Source organism: Tachysurus fulvidraco, chromosome 15, assembly GCF_022655615.1.
Source record: "Tachysurus fulvidraco isolate hzauxx_2018 chromosome 15, HZAU_PFXX_2.0, whole genome shotgun sequence".
Lineage (NCBI taxonomy): Eukaryota > Metazoa > Chordata > Actinopteri > Siluriformes > Bagridae > Tachysurus > Tachysurus fulvidraco.
Window position 1 is genome coordinate 11,630,554 of NC_062532.1, and position 19,557 is coordinate 11,650,110.

Sequence of the window (19,557 nt, forward strand, 5' to 3'; positions counted from 1 at the left end):
CACACATGTTCACATGACCAGCATACTCACAATGCAGCAAGAGGTACAAAGAGAAAGCCGGGTAGTTACCATGTTGCACTCTCATTATAGGTTTGGCACGCTGCTCAGAGTGGGGAGGGGAAAAAACCCAAAAAAGAATCAGCCTGCACCGGTTTCTTCACTGCTCGCTCGCCGCCGAAGCTACAACTGGTTTGGCAAAGTCCAAAAAATTTGGCGGAAGTTAAAGAACTTGGAGAAGACGGAAGACACTCCACTTGCTACTGAATGGAGGAGGAGGAAATTGTTTTTTGGTGATTAAAAACAAAAAACAAATTTTAAAACAATTTTAAGATGTCCGCGGGACAAAAGACGAGCTCTTTGCTGCTGAAATATTTCCTAGTAAAATCATGAAGGAGAAATTCAAAATTGTAGGAAAATTACGATGGAATAAAAAAAAACGCAGGTGGTATTGCACAGAATTAAGAGTCGAACAACTGGAAAAAGTCAGGCTCAAAATAAACACTCCGTTCACAAGTTTGAAAATAAAAAAAAATAATAAATTAAATTTTTTTTTTTTTTTAAATAAGCCAGACAAAAAAAATCCTTGGCACGGCGTAATTGGTGATGGTGTTTGCTTAGATCTTTGCGTCCAGCAGAACACACAAGAAAAAGAATCACACATACACACATATACACACACTCACACACACATACGCTCAATCCCTCACACATACATACACACTCCTGCAAAGAAGAAGGGGGGAGCTGGCAAGAGCAAAGCGCAGAATATGGGGAGGAAAAAAAAGAGAGGCGAATCAATGTTGGACGAGCTCATACGACCGCTGGCAAACCCAAGTGCTGCTTCTTTTTTTCCCTCTCTTTCTCTCCAACACTCTCACTCGATCACTCTCTCTCTCTCTCTCTCTCTCTCTCTCTCTCTCTCTCTCTCTCTCTCTCTCTCGTCCTATACGTGTTCTTTCCCTAACCATTGCCTGAGTCTTTGCCAAAATGAGTAGGGCCCACCTATTTGGCAACAAGATGTCTGTAGCCCAGCCAATGCGTTCGCTTCAGGAGTTGAAAGGGAGGGAAAAAGAGAAGAGGGCAGCGAGAGAGAGAGAGAGAGAGAGAGAGAGAGAGAAAGAGACGGAGGGAGGGAGTAAACGAGCAAGCTCGAAAGTGTAGTCCAGTCTGATGGCACACATTCTGCCAATCTGAACACTTCCTATATGCCACAGAGTTTGAACACTCCTCAGACAGCGATCTGGCCACTTTGACTGAGTCGTCGCAGTCATCGTCACGTCTGCACAGCTTTATTCCCCCACCCAAACCCCCTTTTTCTTTTTGCCACTTGCGTAATGCCTCCTTGGCACAGGGTGACGGAAGAGAGAGCACAGAGCTCCCACCAAAATCCCAACGGACCAAGCAGCCGGCAGCTGCTCCTGGATTTAGCACCTCGAAACAAAGCCATGAGAGAGCAACACGCCTCCCCATTTCACCAAATACTGATGTGTGCATGTCCGATTAAGAAACAAACACATGCCGCTCTCACGCGTCTTAGCGCCGAACCCCGGGAGCTTTATTACAGACTCAGAGACAGGAGGGCACACTAACTATCTGACCCACTCAACATATCCATCAGCTGGGTATTTTTGGACTCTGTGTCTAACGGTGTGTTTACATTGAGCAGCAATACTACAAAGTAGAATTACACATTAGAATGTTATATTACAATGTATATTATTATTCTATTATATAAAAGTATTGTAATGTAACGGAGCGTATCGCTGCTTAATATATTATGATAGTCACTTCGATTCACTCTTGATCCGATATAATTTGATTCAGCATCTATTTGATTCGATTCATGCCCGATTCAATACGATTCAGTTCGGTTACATTTAAGTTTTGCAAAAGATTTTGTCAAGATTCCTTTCGTCCAAACTTCTAACTTGGTACTATGATGTTCTCTCTCTCTCTCGTTCTCTCTCTCACACACACAATCACACACACACACACACACACACACACACACACACACACACACACACACACACACACACACACACACACACACACCTGTTCTTCAAATGCGATCTGCATCAATTTTTGATGCCAATTCAATTTCGACCATTTTCCTTTTCTCTTCGAACCACATCGAGGCTTGTAAACCGATGTGGCCGTGTCAGAGCCCGTCGGAACAATTTTCCGAATTGGAGACATTTGTTTATTTATTTTTTTTACTTTACACCCTTATTATCTTTAAAACAGGCATTAAATATCTCACTTTGCTATAAAGACGTCGGTTATTTTTCTTTCTTTTTTTCCCCTCTATAACCACTGCTCAAAGTGGACAAAATCACATATGGCAGATGAGCTCAGTCGAACGTCTAACACTTGACGTGAGCCATAAGCTCCTCTGTCCTGAATTTACAGACTGTGTTGCAACTGAATGACTTGGGAGCAAGAACAAACAAAGACCCACAAATGAATGGCTTTTCTATATAAGCCTGGAAACATGCACGGGCAGAGAATGAGAATTAATGTGATCTGTAATTGAAGAAATGTGCAACTGAGACTGAAATATATATCCTATACAGTCTGGGCTCCAGGCCGATATTAAACTGGTTATGGTTGCTGCCAGTAGATACTTTCTGCCTACGAATCCGAACGTAACCGCAACTTGGACACGTAGTACGAGACTATCATACACATGCAAATAGCCATTAAATCAAACAAGCCATACACGGCACCGGCTGAAGTGTGTGGTGATAATAGTGGCTATACAAATCCACCTGTCACAACGCAAACATGCCTCTTATTTACCTTAAACCTCTTCATTACTATGATCTCTTTCACACAGGATTCAATGTGTCAAAAACAGCACCTGCTTGAGCTCTATTGTAAGATGCTAATTGAAGCCCAACCTGAAGTGAGGTGCATTTGTTTATGAATGTCAGTTGGTTCAGATGCGGGAAAAAGACCATATGTAAAACAAACAATCCGCTTTGTGTGTGAAATACAGTCTTTAATGACTTCCTCCGGATCTAGAGCTTGAGCTTATACCGTATATAATTGGTCATGAATTTAAATCATGGCTTTAGATGGAGAATCTTGTTTATCTTAAAAAGTGTGTTTCGAACGTATTGTTGTTCATATAAAACCTGATTATCGATGTTCCCGAGGCAAAACACCTGCACTACATCTATACGTAGATATATACGTATAAGTACGTCTACACTAAATAGCAGTGTAGTATACTTACGAGCCTCACACACTATTTACTGCTGCAGGGATTTTGCTGGAGCTCACGACTCACGTCAAGAACAGGCGAGGAAATTGTCACTCACAATTGTAATGGAGTATATAATGGTTCACTTCTGCTCCATTCACAGACCCAGTAAACTATATCAGTGGACTGAACCGGGAGATAAAAAAAAAAAAAAAACGACTGTAGAAGAACTGATAAACGGATGAAAAGAAGAAAAAAAAACCCTAGCCATAGTTCAGTGCTTCTAGTTTTGTTATAACCATTATGAACAATCAAAAGTATCTCAGATTGTCTTATTAACAGCCATAAGCTAATCACTTATGTCAATCGCTAATAATAGTTACACATTAAAAGGTAACCGTTCAGGTTGTTCGGACTCGAGGAAGAAATTGAACTGAGGTCAGTGAGAAAAATCAATTCAATCTCATTCCTGAAGAAATGGCAGCTGAACATTTACTGTGGTATGTAGATAAGCATATTTCAATTAGAAACTAGCTGTACATGTTTGTTTATTTGTTTCCTATTTTTAATTTGATCTAGACCTGGATAATGTGTACAGGAAACCCATATTACTGAAGACCCAGCTCAATCTGTAATCATATCCTGTATCCAGGCCCATTGATCACTGGAGAAAATGAAATACATTCCCAAAATTTTTCTGAATTGTCATCACATAGCATCAAGCGAGCTTATCTGTTATCTATGCGTCAAGTGTCATGTCTGGTCCGTCGGCTTGGCCGCCGAGGATGAAGACCTCGGGTCCTCTGCCAACTCAATTAAACAGGCCGAGCGTGTGCATGCGTGTGTGTTTTTCCTCCTTACCCTGCACTTACAATATTAATGCTTAAAAAAGAGACAAGACACCATCACCGCAAGTGTCTGCCAGCTTCCGCATGAAAATGAACGAGCTGGAAACGCGGCTTGGCATCCGACGCTGACCGAGCATTTGTGTTATTTTGTCGCCGTTGGTAAAAATCTGGTTCCAATTAATAAGAACAGAAATACACCCAAACACCTACAAATAAATGCAGCTAAATTACAACTTGGCCTGGGAAAAAAAAACGTGTTTAGCTCCTAAGCATGAATTCTGAATAATGGAAGTGTGTAATTTCACAGCCTGCGAATAAAAAAAAAATCTCTTGTGTGGCCAAACTCATTAGCTAATATATTTTCCTGGCATAAAATGTTTAAAATCCATATGCACAGAGTAAAATGGAAAGAGATAACGCCTGCAAATAATCTCTCTTTAACCCACACTGCTGATAAAGTCCCTGTTCTCTATATTGTATCACTTGATATTTAAAAAAAAAAGGCAAAAGATTCATCAAAAACATTATTACTGATGATGAACGTAAATTAATATAATAGTCTCAGGTGAGAAATTGTAACTGTTTGTCAGCGTATTCAAATTAAAATCTAAACTCGACATATATTTAATAAAAAGTGGGTCAGAAACACATACAAAAGAAATCGTTTTTTTAACCACTGGTAAATCAAATGGCATAATAAGTGCAAAGAAGAACAGGCCTTTGTCATCTATCTCATGTTTTAATCTGGCTGCTCATGCAAAGTACTTTACATTTGCATGAAGAGCCACATAACTTTACCTGGATTATCAAGTGTGTGCTACAATGCTGATGAAAAAAACCCACAGAAAAATGCTCCGAAAAACACAATGCCTTAGTCGTAGGATTTCCACGTTATATAAAATTTTTATATAAAATATATAAATGAATAAACAAATAAACGAGGCTCATGCATGCTACTAATGAGGAGCTGCTCTATTTTAGAGAAGGCTGTAACGGCTTTGTTCTCTTGCTTTGTCCCGGTACTCGGTGCGGACGCCTAAGCACAGTCGGACGAACTGGGAGCCAAGAACCAAATTAACTCTTTATGCAAACACAGAGAAGTCTTTCTGGCTGAGAGAATTTAACCCTGATACACTGAGAAGGTCCAGGAATATGTAAAATAAATGTAAAATGTTACGCTGCTTCCTGAGGCATAAAGTCCTAAAGCACTTTTTAAAATTTTGAACATTCGACAGGACGAACCTGTAAATATTTTGCGCATGAAGGTGTCACTCATAGCACTAAACTATATCTCTTCTTATTTTTTAAAGAATTACACGATTATGTTACATGTACCGAGTTGAATAAAATCAAAAAGAGTCAATTTTTATTCAACTCAGCTGAGAAATATCGAGCCCTGTGTTGGTATAGTCGGACTTTGCTGTATCCCAGTAATCATATTCTGAGTGGTCAAAAGGCTTATTGGCTCATGATCTGAGTTTGAGTATTGAGAAACATAATTAGGCATAAATATATACACTTATCACAGTATTCCTTGACTTTAGGCTACGTAGCTGATTAATTCAATACAGTGTTTATTTGGCATAGTTGTGCTAGGATATTCATATGACCTATATTAAAATTCTAAAAGGATTCATCAAAATGCATAATTAGGCCTGTTCAACTCTGCATCCTTGTTTTTTTTTTCTTGGAATTTCCTGAAACTAGCCAAATTTGATTGCATAATGCTGTGTGTCCAGTTCAAAGTTCTTGCATTTGAGCAACAATTTACCAGACTCAATTACATGGCTTTAATTCACTAAGCGCTGAACTAGTTATAGTCGTTCACTCTGGACTGGATCAGTCTCTTTTGGAAAAGCATTTGGAAAGGCCGCTTGGAGTCGGATTCCCTTGAGGGATTTAAGATTTGAAGAGCGCTTCACTCTTCCCGCACTCGACGCGGACGCACATCGCATTAATATCATGAAAGCCATTTATCAAAAAGACGAAAAAGCTCCATCGCTAACTTATATTTTCCTCTGGCAACATTTACTGAAGAACAACAAAACTAAAGCACCGTGCGGTTGAAAACCTAAACGCAGGCTGGTTCTCATCAGAAAGCAGACAAACACTCCATGAAAGAAAAAAAAATCCTAATTTAAATGTTTTCCACATTTCCAAAATGTTTTTTTGGTTTTTTTTACACAAAGACTGTGCTCCCCCAGTAAGAACTATAAAACTGCAGTGCGTTAATTTACTGCGTTTCAAATGAATGCTGAATAATGTGTATTTTGTCAAAAGGGTGAGCTAATGACAAAGCATGGAGCAATAAATTTTGGTTTTAAAAACTTGCATCCTTACATATATATATGAGGCTAATTTGATACAGATCGGCGCTCCACCCAAACCCAAGAGACTGGTGAGGTTTGTTAATGGAAAAGCTGCTGGAGCAAAACTAAAATTTGTCCTGCTGGAAGGCCTACGGAGATTACTGCAAAAAATATTGGCAGAACTAAAACTCACTGGCTTGGGAGAAAGAATGTAACGCACCCATATTTATGAAGCACATCATTAAAAATGACAACACAGAAGCCGTTCTGCATGTGAATTTATTAGTGTGGACTGATGGAGTCGCACTGTTTCCAGCAGCAGAAACAAAAGGTGGCTGTTGAGAAAGGCATAAGAACTTTGTCTCTTTGTGCTACCTTAGACTTTATTGTTGAAAATGTGCGTTTTGCACCTATGTGTTATCAAGTAATCTCATCAAGCATTTTAGATTATATTTGGAATAACGCTTCACGTGGCCATCGTCATAGCTGGAGATGTATATTCAAGCATTTAAAAGCTGCCTGGGTTTATCTCTGACCTGCTTGTGGTTTTCCTGCATCGCTGCATGGGTCGATTTGGGTTCGGAGCTGCGTGCTGTGTGTCCCTGACTGTGACCCTGACCTCCTCCGGGGAGGACGGATTCTAACTTTGCTCTCCGACCCCACAATCATACAGAGAGTCTGTGCCAGAAACTGCATGTGTAAGGATATTCTAAAAAAACATGGTTTGTATCTATCCATTTAAAGAAATAATCCTGTCCACACGATGCAAAATTAATGCAATAAATAAATAGATAGATAGATAGATAGATAGAAACCATGAACATGCCAGGCCAGTGGGTGGCGCTAACACTAGGCTGTAATAATAAAACAGTTACATAAAGTAACATCTTATGTTCAGCTGTGAGTTCTAGCACAGTTTATAACACGCGCAAAGCAGACTGAGGTTACAGTATGTAAAACGTCAGTGTTTTTAAAAAAGTTAAAAAATTTTTAGGGTGCTTAAAAAAAAGCTTCTTGTTCACTGACCTATTAGGTCTTTTTACATCCACCCATTGTCAGAATCAGTAAGTAGTGTTTATATGGATCACTCAAACATACTCAAATATTTGCTTACAATGTGCATTACATGTCATATTCTGTTTCCTGTAATGACCAGCACTTTCTAATGGACACCATATTTAAAACATAAAAGTGAATAAACATAGCATCGCTAAACAACGCTTAGTACTTTTGAATCCGATAAAGAGCAGTCGAACTTAACTGTTTACATTGTTATTTTTCTCTATCCCAGGACTGTTTCAGATCGACGCTACCTCCTTTCATTCTGTTTCAAAATTTCATCCAGACGGGGCTCAGTTCTCATGAAGGCTTTTCAACCTGACTGAGCTTTCGAACCGATTAATACCCGATTTCCTGATCGCTTGGGTGCATGTGAACGTATAGATCGAGGTCAAACCTCAGAGAATAAACGTCACTTTCAGAAATATCTGTAGCCATGCGGATGATTGTTTTGCAAGGAAAAGCCAGAAAAAGTGAGACAGCAGACTGAGAGAAGGGTGTGTGTGCAAGAGTCATTTGCTAGCTCATGGTGGCATGGGGATGCCAGCCCAGACATGTCAGCGTGCCAGCACGGAGAGCACTCCACTACAAAAAAGACAGCGCAGAGTAAAGCCACGCACGGTCATCTTCTCTGTGTCAGAGTTTGACACACTAGAGAAAACACACACACACACACACACACACACACATACACACACACACACACACACACACACACACAAACACACACACACACACACACAGAGGCTTTCACACTCAGAAAATAAAACTGTGTGTGATTACACTTATGTAGAGGTGTTACCCAAGGAGCAGGTGTGTCAATGTGTGTGTGTGTGTGTGTGTGTGTGTGTGTGTGTGTGTGTGTGTGTGTGTGTGTGTGTGTGTGTGTGTGTGTGTGCGTGCATGCTCTGGCACAGGTAATAGACATGTCTGCACTTCCTTCTCTAACATTCTGCTGCTGGTCTGTTTTTTCTCCATAGACACACTGAGATGACTCATAACACTCGATAAAAGATAGTGTGGAGGAGGACGAAGCCATGCAGCAGCTTCACACACACCTCAAGCATCAAAACACTCAAACTTTTATCTTATTTAGTAGCATCCAGTGCATCCATTCTTCAACACCTGCACTAACTAGTGATAGTCTCACTTTCCATCTTATCAGTGCGTCCATCTTTTTCCTTTGTAGAGCAAACAAACCGTCCAAGTATCAGTTCAACTCCGAATACCTGAGTGGCAGGCAGCAGGGAAATCTGGGTATCAAATGAAAACAAACTATATCTCATATTTATCTCGCTATCTGTGTCCAACAAAGGTTTTTGTTTATCTGTTGTTTAGGGAAGGTGTTACTGTAAAAACTGTAGCACACACACAAGGAAACTCCATGTTATGTCCCATGAGTCAATTTAGACGCATAAATCAATTATGCAGTACAATTTTATTCCTTTAATTAAAATACAAACAATGTACTGCCAGAGTCTTCAAGTTTAAGCCTTTGTACCTTTTCTGCCTGACTGTATTCTTGCTTCTGTACTAAACTAAATACTAGAGAAACCTTGTAAAAGTCCTTTTGGTAATCAATCTACTCATTACCCTTGCACCAGCTCATTATTTAAGACCACACAAGGAATAATAAAGAACAAACAAGTACTTCACCACTGAAAAAGAAAAAAATAGAAAATTCACACACACGCACTGATCACGGGCCAGGCAGCGATGCAAAAAGATCTTTGAAGCGGTGCTTGGCGTGGTTTGTAATTATCCCAGTTTACAAATCGGAGCGTTACTACGTGTGAAATATCTGCAAGCAATTTGTGGCCGTGGAGGCAGCGAAGGCGCAGCGTGGCATCATGCTGCATCCCAACGGGCATGTACAGCACATTCCTACCCCACTGCCACCGCCACACTCGGGGACGGCGTTTATAAGATTCCCCGACATCATCCAAAAGCACTTTAAAGGAACATTAGAGTGTTTAAAGGCGGTGTCTGTTGATTGCATATGAAGTGTGTGAGCAGTTACTACCAACAATCATTTCAACACATTCCCTGTGCAACTAGCAAGAACCTTCTGTATTTTTTGCAAACATACAGTAGAACATGCTGAAATTTTTTGGCATTGTAAACATGCTACGGACGAAAGAAAATCGGATACGAATTTTCTCTTAAGAAGCTAATGTGGTCTTTGTGATATCTGCTGTAGAAATACAGTATATAGCTCTCTCTAAAGAAACAATTCTAATTATTGTTGTACGCTTTGTTTCATCGAGATCCATCTAGTTCTTACTCTCTATCCCTACAAACATCAAGATTACCATAAGTTTTCTGCTGAAATATACAACTTTACCTAGATCTCACACATCTCAGCATTTTCTCTTCATCTCACATAACAGAAGGTGAGAAAACATTGTGATGTAAACCTATAGCTTCAGGAAATAAACATAAAAATAAGACAATCTTTTTGTAGTGCTTTAGTGCTTATTAAAGCAACAACAGAATACTATCGGACGACCTTCTCGCTGTCTTTAAACTCTTTTAACAGTATGTGTCTGAACTAAATACTGTTTTTTCAAGCCCATTGCATTAGACAGGAAGCGAGAAGGAGATATGTTGCTAATATCCGATAAAATCAAGTAATTACAGGTTAAAAATATGCTGTATTTATGTAAATGGTGCTTGGCTGGTTTTCCAGACCTAATACATGGAGATATGTCAATAACTGCAGTTGGTAAAACATTTCTGAAGCATGATGAGTAACAGATCACAGATTAATGGGCAAAGAAATGATCGAAATCTCCCACGGTCAAATTTACTGGCTGTTTATTATTCCTCTTCTGGTCGAGTTGCTTTGATGTGCCGATAGCATTGTTATTGTAGCATTATCTGAAATCTCGAGCCTACTTAACTTGGGTCTGATTTCAACATACCACAAAGTTATCTGCATGGGCCGATGCGCGCGGCTGGCACCACTCTGGTTTTCGTGTTCATTGAGATTCAAGCCGAGGCTTAGCATTGTCAGGCCTATAGAGAACGCTGGTGAGGAGAGAAAACCTTTGAAAACGCAATTAGCTCAGCATGTCAGCACAAATCGTGGGTTTTTATTCACGCATGAACATGCTACTTTGACATGCCTGGAAAAAAAAAAGGCAAAAAATGCAACACTTTGATTGAATACAAAGGGGTCTTTGTTATAAATATTTATATATAGGTACATATAATGAAGAAGAAGAAGAAGAAGAAGAAGAAGAAGAAGACTAGATGGGGGGGACAAACAAAGTATCAGATCAAACAAATAGACTAGGCTCCTATGACACTGACCACCAGTGTTCCTCTCAGTCAGCCGAGCTCTGACATCATCTGACTACTCCACGCTTGCAGCACTCTGGCTCTGAATGGACAAAGGGCAGTCCACATCATGTATAAACTGCTCTAAGACCTTCTAACCTTAACCAATCATGCCCTGGATTTTGCCCCCCTGCTCTCCTCTTTGGTGGAGAATAATGAGCGCTTCATGTGACGGGTAATGCAGTAGTACAGTCCAACCTGTAACTGAAGGAGTAAGTGCTTTTCACAAGAAAAAAAAAGCTTCAGTCAAATTGATTAGCTGCACACTTGAGCTCCAGTCTGAGTATATGGTATCAGTCTGACTTCCAGATACCTGAACAAAAGGTGGCGAGGAGGAGAACAAAGTATACATAAAGGATTCAAGACTTTTTCTTACAGCTGGGAGAATCTGGGCAGCAGATGTTAAGGTGAAAAAGAGTAAAAAACATATTCCTCGCTCTTTGACATAACGTCATGACTCGGAAGAGGCCTCTTGCAGAACAAGAGAAAGAGCGGAACGGATGGAACGTGGTCCTTGTTAGGAAGCACTAGCATAAAAGAAGCTGTTTCCCTGGAAGTAATCAAGTGTTAACAATATTAATTATATAAAAGTATTTTTGTTGAACTTTACTGATGGAATAATGGAACTGGGCACGGTGGCTTAGTGGTTAGCACGATCGCCTCACACCTCCAGGTTTGGGGGTTCGATTCCCGTCTCCGCCTTGTGTGTGTGGAGTTTGCATGTTCTCCCCGTGCCTCGGGGGTTTCCTCCCCCGGTCCAAAGACATGCATGGTAGGTTGACTGGCATCTCTGGAAAATTGTCCGTATTGTGTGTGAGTGAATGAGAGTGTGTATGTGCCCTGCGATTGGCACTCCGTCCAGGGTGTATCCTGCCTTGATGCCCGATGACGCCTGAGATAGGCACAGGATCCCCGTGACCCGAGGTAGTTCGGAAAAGCGGTAGAGAATGAATGAACGAATGAATAATGGAACTGTCAGGTCACAGCTCCTGCCCTGTGGTTTACATTTCTACCAGCTCAATCCCTTTTCCTCCACAGGACCATTTAACAAATATTAATTGAGCTACTAAAGCAATGGAATTACATTTTATATTTTCCCTAAAGTCAAAAGGCGAGGGTGAGTTAAATGTAAATAAATAAATAAATAAAATTAAAAAAAATAAAAAAAGGAATGAAACAAGGCAATACTACATTAAATCTGACTGAATGAAATACATACTAATACAAATTGCAATGATAATTAAGTGTGAATAGATTTGAAAATGTGCAAGTTTTAACCACGCCCCAACACTAACCATCATAATCATCATAATTCTTTTTTTTTTTTTTTTTTTTTTAATTGAGCTGCACAAATTGTTACAAATGTCACAAAAGTGTGAGACCATGCTGATTGCATGACAACAGTGCCGTACTGCTAAACTCCTAAACTGTGGGACCACGCAGGTTCACACAAACAGGGCATTTGCCGAACGCTGAATGCTCCGCAATCAAAGAAATAAAGGGGCAATCTAGCACACAAACAAGAGATTTCCCCATCGCCAGTGCCAACGCAGCCGGGCCCTCCTCTTGCAGAACAAGGGAAGTACTATTGACTAAATCCCCCTCCTCCTCCTCACTGCTTCTCTGTCATTCTCCTGCTGTACTATTTTTCTCTCTTTGGTAGGCCCCCTTTGCCAGTCTGTGAGGCGCGGTGCCAACCCTTTCCACCGCTGGGCACTCTGCCCTGCCCTTTATGCAAATGCTTTAGCGCCGGCCCCAAACTCACAACCCTGTCTGTCTCCTCCTCTCTCACAGGCTTTCTTTCTCTTGTTCTTCTTGCACCCTTTCATTGTCACTCTTCATCACCATCCCCAAGCACTCACCACCATTACTGATCCTCTTTATCCTCACTCACTCTCTTGCTTTTCTTCGTGACTCTTCTTCTTGTCTTTCATACACTCTTTTCATTCCCTACATTCCCTCTACTTAAAAAAAACCCCTAGATATCAGGCTGTCAGGTCTGAGAATGTCTTCCCTTTAGTAGGGTGTCATTGAAGAGCATTTAAAGACATACAAAAGTAAAGAGCCCACAGGTGTGTCCAGACTTGGTCTTGGCAACAGAAACAAGAAAGGGTGTGCAATACACAGAGAGAGAGAGAGAGAGAGAGAGAGAGAGAGAGAGAGAGAGAGGGAGGCTCATTGCACCATGGCTAATTTCTGTGTCTCAATTAATCAACAATTAATTAATTAAACTCTAGACAAAAAGAGTAAAAGAATGAGTGAAAACCCGAAGAAAACTCCATTATTTAAACACATTACCTATAAAATATAAATATTTAGGACGTGCTAAGCAGTTGTGGTGCTCATCTTTTTCTCACCTTCTTCTGGCGCTCATAATTTAATATAGTGGACTACTAGGTTGATGTGACACGGTGACATTGCTAGTGCAGTCCCAAAGGCATTTAATGAAGTGAATTCGTTAATTAATGAAATCAATTAACCGTTAGATCCAAAACCCAACAACAAAGAAAGTTTCTTTCACTCTTTTTCACTCAACCAACGTACAATGCCGTATTAATGTGAAAAGGTTAGAGAATGCACTTTAGATTGCCAGAACAATGTTCTCCAACGGTGATGATGGCAAATTTAGCTAAAGCTTTGAAATGCTACTTACTTGAGTCAGAGAGTAATAAAGATGCCCATAACTCCTATTATGGGCAAATTCATTCATCTTTTTTCCTTTTTTGGGTGTTTTTAAATAAAATATTAGATTATTAAGCCCTTTTCTAGTGATTTGAAATCTTCTTAAGCTTTGAAATTATTATCTTAGACATTATTATTATTATTATTATTATTATTATTATTATTATTATTATTATTATTATAAAATATTAATAAGCAAGTAATTCACTGACTTTTTCCTTTAACTGACTGTGTCTTAACACACACGCTGTACTTCCCTGTTAGCAGTCTGTTCAAAATCAATAAATCGATCCAATTTGTTTTGTCATTTTTTCATTGTACTGCTGTGGGTTATGAACAGAAATGCAGTTTACTAGTTTATTAGAGAAGAACTTAACAAAAAAGGGGTCTAATAAAGTTACCCTGGCTACGAAGAAATGTTTCCTGCTCAGTACTAGAATATTTAAACGTGTTTGACGTGAGCAGTACACCCTTTTCCTATCGGTAAATATGACTGCCCACATCCCTTTCCCCTCTTCCTGAGCAAACTTCCTCATGTTGAATTAATAAAGATGCTGCGACCTCCCAGCAGCAGGAAACCAGAGAGCTGACGACCGACTGCAGCAGGAGGGGTAAACAAAAACACGGCAACAGCCAATCCTGACTTTGAACTGTCCCCATGGCGATACTTAGACACCCATAGCCAGTGGGGACACAGCATGCGAATGAGATGGCTTCAAACTGAAAGACTTAATTGGCTGGAGGGAAGCACAGAGACACGCCCCCTTCCTCAACAGGGCCCAATTTGGCAGTTGGAGGTCCCCAAAAGCATTAGCAGGGGTGTTCGTTTTACACAAAAATTTAATAAATGGAAAAGCACACAGAATTAACGCTCCAAATGCTATAAACATGCTGTACTTCAACCTGCCATCCCAAACAGGTGTTTCTCTCTCTCTCTCTCTCTCTCTCTCTCTCTCTCTATATATATATACAGAAACTCACTGGCCACTTTAATTTTACCTCTGCGCGTTCGTGCAATTATCCAGCACATCTTCAGTCATCATATGACATCTTCAGTCACTGGTCATATCAAATATCTTAATGAGATAATTCATTTAACCTCAGTGACATTGACCGTGTTAGGGTTCTTGGTGCCAGATGGGCTGGTTTGAGAAACGATTGCTAATCTCCTGGGATTTTCACACATCAGTCTCTAGAGTTTACACAGAACAATAAGAGGAGAATAGTTTAATCGGTCACTCAAAGAACCACTCTTTACAACTACGGTGAGCTGAAAAGCATCAAAACACCTTCCATGTCAAAGGTGAAACAGTAGACAGTATAAGGCAGGAGAAGACCATATCAGGTTCTGCAGATGTCAGTAACGAACAGGGAGACCACAGGGAACAAGCAACCCAAAACATGATAGTTACAGATTGGAAAAGGGCCAGGCAATATGTTTTTTCAGAATCTCTGTGCACTTGTTTTTTCATCCTGCAATTATGTAGCTCTGTGGAATGAGGCACAGGTTTGGTGGGTATCACAGAATGGAAATGAATAAGGTCTTTTACTTTAAGCTCCCAGATCAGGATTGGTAACTATGGGATTTACTAAGAGAGTCTCTCACTTTCTCTCTCTCTCTCTCTCTCTCTCTCTCTCTCTCTCTCTCTCTCTCTCTCTCTCTCACTCACTCTGGAGAGACGTAATTGGGTTATGGAACACAACCACATCATTGTTTTAACAGTAGAGGGATTGTACCAGCCAAAGTCCCACTAGCGACATGCCTCACTCTCAACAAATGTATTTTAAGGCAGGATGCATATCTTTTTTTTTTTCTGGACATGGGCACCACATCTTGATTGTGCTACAGGAGAGAAAAGAAGAGAGAGCAGACTGAGAGTCTCAATTATACATACATATCTACATTGCCCTGATCTTGGCGCAGTACGAGACTTCTAACTGGTTTAATGTGGTTATGATACATTCACATTCCTCCCAGTCTTGGGGGAAATACAATATGCCTGTATCGGCTGTTTTAATCACGTTGCACTTCCAGGGCAAAGAAAGAGGAGAATACAAATAGCTTTGCGGAAGAAAAAATCCTTCTGCAAATAGAGCCCCTTAATATATGGATACATCTGCAGATGTTAAAGGCAGAAGACATGATAAATGACTGTAAAAAGATTATCAAAAAGGCAATTGTTGCAAAAGGGACCGATATCAACAACCGAGCAGCTCTGATGGTGTATCCTTACTTTTTATAGAGCACAGTCCTGTTTCTTTACATTTATTTAGGCAGGACTGGAGAAGGCTAGAAATTGAAGCTAGCAGTCAATGCTACACTTGCTCTCCTGGTTGAGATTTGAAAGAGGCTCTATGAAAGCCCATTTGTGCTTTCACCCTGTGCTGGGTGCGTTTTCTCAGCTCACATATGGCTCCTATTCGAGACATATTCATCTGGCACGTCAGGCCTTCTGCAGCTGGACCGAGGAGTGAGAGACAGAAGCAGGAATAATAGAAAGAGTGCATGGCTGAAAAAGACGCCAAACCCAAAGTAAGGTGTGAGAGAGGCAGAAGTTTTACGATCTGACTAATAACAAATCTGCATAAACGATTCTGTGGCCCTATTTAATCACCGAAGGCTGCAGTCTCATCTGCTCAATGAGCTGTAAGAAATCCACTCTGTCTCAAAATTTGCTGTCAGTACCAAAATGGGAGAGCCTGGAGGAGTCTTAAATTAGCATTACTGTCCTGGCATGTAAAGCTAAGGACAAACACATACCCAGCTGCTTCCTGCAGCCACGTTCTCTCCACTGTATTGAACACAAGGAAATACAGAGGATGCAACTTTAAATTAAACTGGAATAAATCGTGTACTTTTCCATGTCGATTCTATATATATATATGCTAGGGGTAAAACCTTTGGCTGAGGAACAAAAGCACACTTCGAGACACCAGTCTGACTCAGTGACCTCTGCTGGTGTTCTTCCTACTTACAAAAAGGTTGAAAAATATGCAAAAACCATTAAAAGAAAACATAAGAACAGACACCTAATGGCTTGTTCTTGATGTAATTTGTGTTGATTATTTGGATATTATTGTAAATGATTCATGTCACTCTGCATTACTACCCTGCGTATAGACTCTACAACGCTATTTTAGAGACTATCCACAATGAATACTGAAAAAATTACACCTTAAAATTCTTTCTTTTCGTTCACTGTCATTTTAAAACAAAATGGGCAAAACTTCATCACTAAGTACATTATCCTTGTCAGAGTTGTTGTTGGTCCAGAGCTTATCCCACACACTCACACATTTACACATAGGCATTTAAGAGATCCCAGTCCTTTAAGGGATGAAAGAAAACCAGAGAACACAGGAAAAATATGCAAAACTCCACACAGAAATATAGTCAAACTCAATGTACCATCTTAATATTTGCACCTTACCTTTACTCTCAGTTGCTTTCTGATATATGATAAAGTAAATGTATATGTCATGTCATTGAGGTAGCAGTTCGAAATCACACTTAAAAACATTCAATCAGTTTTACTGAAAAAATCTGCAGTTTTGTTTCCATCCATACTATCAATAAAAACAACACTCATATAATCTACATTTGCCTCCATGTGCTGTAATCATTGTGCTACTGTAGGTGAACCTTATTAAAAACTCAATCGGTAGGAAATGGTCATTTATTTACCGCAAATCTTTGAATGAAGTAATCTGGATCGAATGGCTGCTCGAGACAACGTCAACCGAGGCACAGTCTGGTTGACAGTAAAGGATTTTTAGTAGGCGGGTTAATTAGTGTGTGGATGACATAATGAGTGCTCAGACAGAAATATACAGGTTTGTGCAAGCAGACATCTTTCTCTCCTAGTGGAATATAATATCATACAATTGAATTATATTGAGAAAATATAAAAATACTCGCCAGTCTCAGACAATATTTTGTGAAGAGGGAACACTGCAGGTCACAGCTGAAATGTTCAACCATGGCTCGATGATGTTATATTGATGTGCTAGGCTACATTTGAAAAATTTATCAGCAGAGGATAAATGTTTGCTCTCAGTAACTCATACACTCAGGCTCATTTCCTGAAACTCCACACTAATGCAACTAGCCCACTAGCTGCCTGTACTTTTAATTACATTACAAAATCTTACCAATCAAAACTTAGGACTGGATAACACACTGGACTAGGCTTTCACTTATCTGTGTGTGTGTGTGTGTGTGTGTGTGTGTGTGTGTGTGTGTGTGTGTGTGTGTGTGTGTGTGTGTGTGTGTGTGTGTGTGTGTGTGTGTGTGTGTGTGTGTGTGTGTGTGTGTGTGTGTGTGTGTGTGTGTGTGTGTGTGTGTGTGTGTGTGTGTCCAGACCTCGACTGTCAGCCCCCCAATTTGAAATGTTTAAATGCAGGAAAACATAAAAACTATAAATACAAGGAAAATATGTGCACCCCTGTGTATTTTTTTTTTGCATACAATTTCTGAAATATTGAAGAATGTGAATGTTTGTCCCAGGTGCTGAACTATTGAACAGTAAAAGACAGAATGCGATCTCTGCCCTGCAATGTGTCACACTACACTGGGCCTGTCTGAAAAAGGCCTACAGCCTGTGGCCTGAAACCATAGCCAGCAAAGACTCACAGGAATCTCTCACCCTCACACACACACACACACACACACACCCTCCCTTGTTCTCTCTCTCTCTCTCTCTCTCTCTCTCTCTCTCTCTCTCTCTCTCTCTCTCTCTCTCTCTCTCTCTCTCTCTGTTTGCTCACAGCTGCCGAGTCTCCGCTAGGTTCATGTTAGGTAAAGATATGCTATATTATGCAACAGAGTATAGATTTCCACCGCTGGCTCTGAACCAACTTCCTGCTTGCACGAAGAAAAAGAGAAAGGCTAAGAATGAGAGAAGAGGCTATGTCTTCTCGTCTGTAATGTAGCCCTAACACCATAAGTATAAGCCATACCAACCAGAAATCACATAGAATACGCTTTTATTATTGACTTGTGTTGTGGTTCTGTTTTCAAAAAGCACCATAATAACAGTTATACTGGCAGAAAAAACTCTTCCTGTCGTGTGTTTAGCTCCTAAACTGTCTGACACTCCACAGACGCCCTCTTTCTTCTTCTATCACTCTCTGTGGCTCTCATTGGATATCTGGATAAACACTTTAGAGTGAAAAATAAAATTATACAACTTCCTGTCATGGTCACAGAGGCTTTCTGGCTTAATAATGCGTACTGAGATTTGCTTCAGGGAGTCCACAGCACTTATTAGTTACAGAGATTCTTAGCTAACTCTAAAGTTCTATCACCTCGTGGATACAGACAAAACATTCACAAATTCATCACTATTTACTAAACGTGTGAAAAAGGGATACGTGTATAATAAGTGTACCAGCTTTAATGTTGGACTAACCAATCAGATGTCGGGTCATCTCTGAAAATAACCAATCGCTGCTGCTGTGAAGTGCTTTGATGTTACTACGATCTCTAATTACGGATGCAGGTTTGTGCATTGGGAAAACGTGCTAATTTAATGCTTTGGACATGAAGACAGGATGTATGGAGCAGAGTTTTTGATCGTATGGTTTAAAAGTCAGCTGAGGCCAAAGCACACACGTGGCATGCTGGTAATAGTACTGCTGTCTTTCAGTGAAATTCTCTCATACACACCTCCCCACACAGTGCTGTGTGGGGAGGTGTGATGTCTCCCATTGCCACCAGATTGACACAGATGAGTCAAGAATGCACACCTGCGCACCATGTGCTTAAGTGTGTGCAGGTGTGAGAGGTGAGAGTGTGCACAAGTGTGTGTGTGTGTGTGTGTGTGTGTGTGTGTGTGTGTGTGTGTGTGTGTGTGTGTGTGTGTGTGTGTGTGTGTGTGGAAATGCATTATGCATGAGGGCAGACAGTTCTAAATAAGTCAGTTTATTACTATGAGTAGGGAAAGAGTGAGAGATTTTGCAGATTTCACACTTACACTGGGTCACTGACAGTGATACTGCTATATTAGGATTGGTCCATTTCAGATATACATCAAGTATTTACAGTGACAACATCTATTACTGCCAACAAATTCATGCATAGTCTTAGAATAAAAAGTACAAACTGTAC

General features: G+C 40.3%; 1 protein-coding gene across 15 annotated transcripts in view; it reads right to left on the reverse strand.

Moving 5' to 3' along the window:
• nfixb (nuclear factor I/Xb) overlaps positions 1 to 19,557 on the reverse strand; it is a 134,371-nt gene that overhangs the window by 85,259 nt on the left and 29,555 nt on the right. Inside the window, exon 1 of one of the 15 annotated variants that reach the window (XM_027141697.2) lies at positions 70 to 894. The exons of the other annotated variants lie outside the window; for them this stretch is intronic. Within the exon in view, the coding sequence (XP_026997498.1) occupies positions 70 to 72 (3 nt within the window). The 5' untranslated portion in view covers positions 73 to 894. Of the gene's footprint in view, positions 1 to 69; positions 895 to 19,557 lie in introns of those variants that run through there. 15 annotated transcript variants of the gene reach the window in all.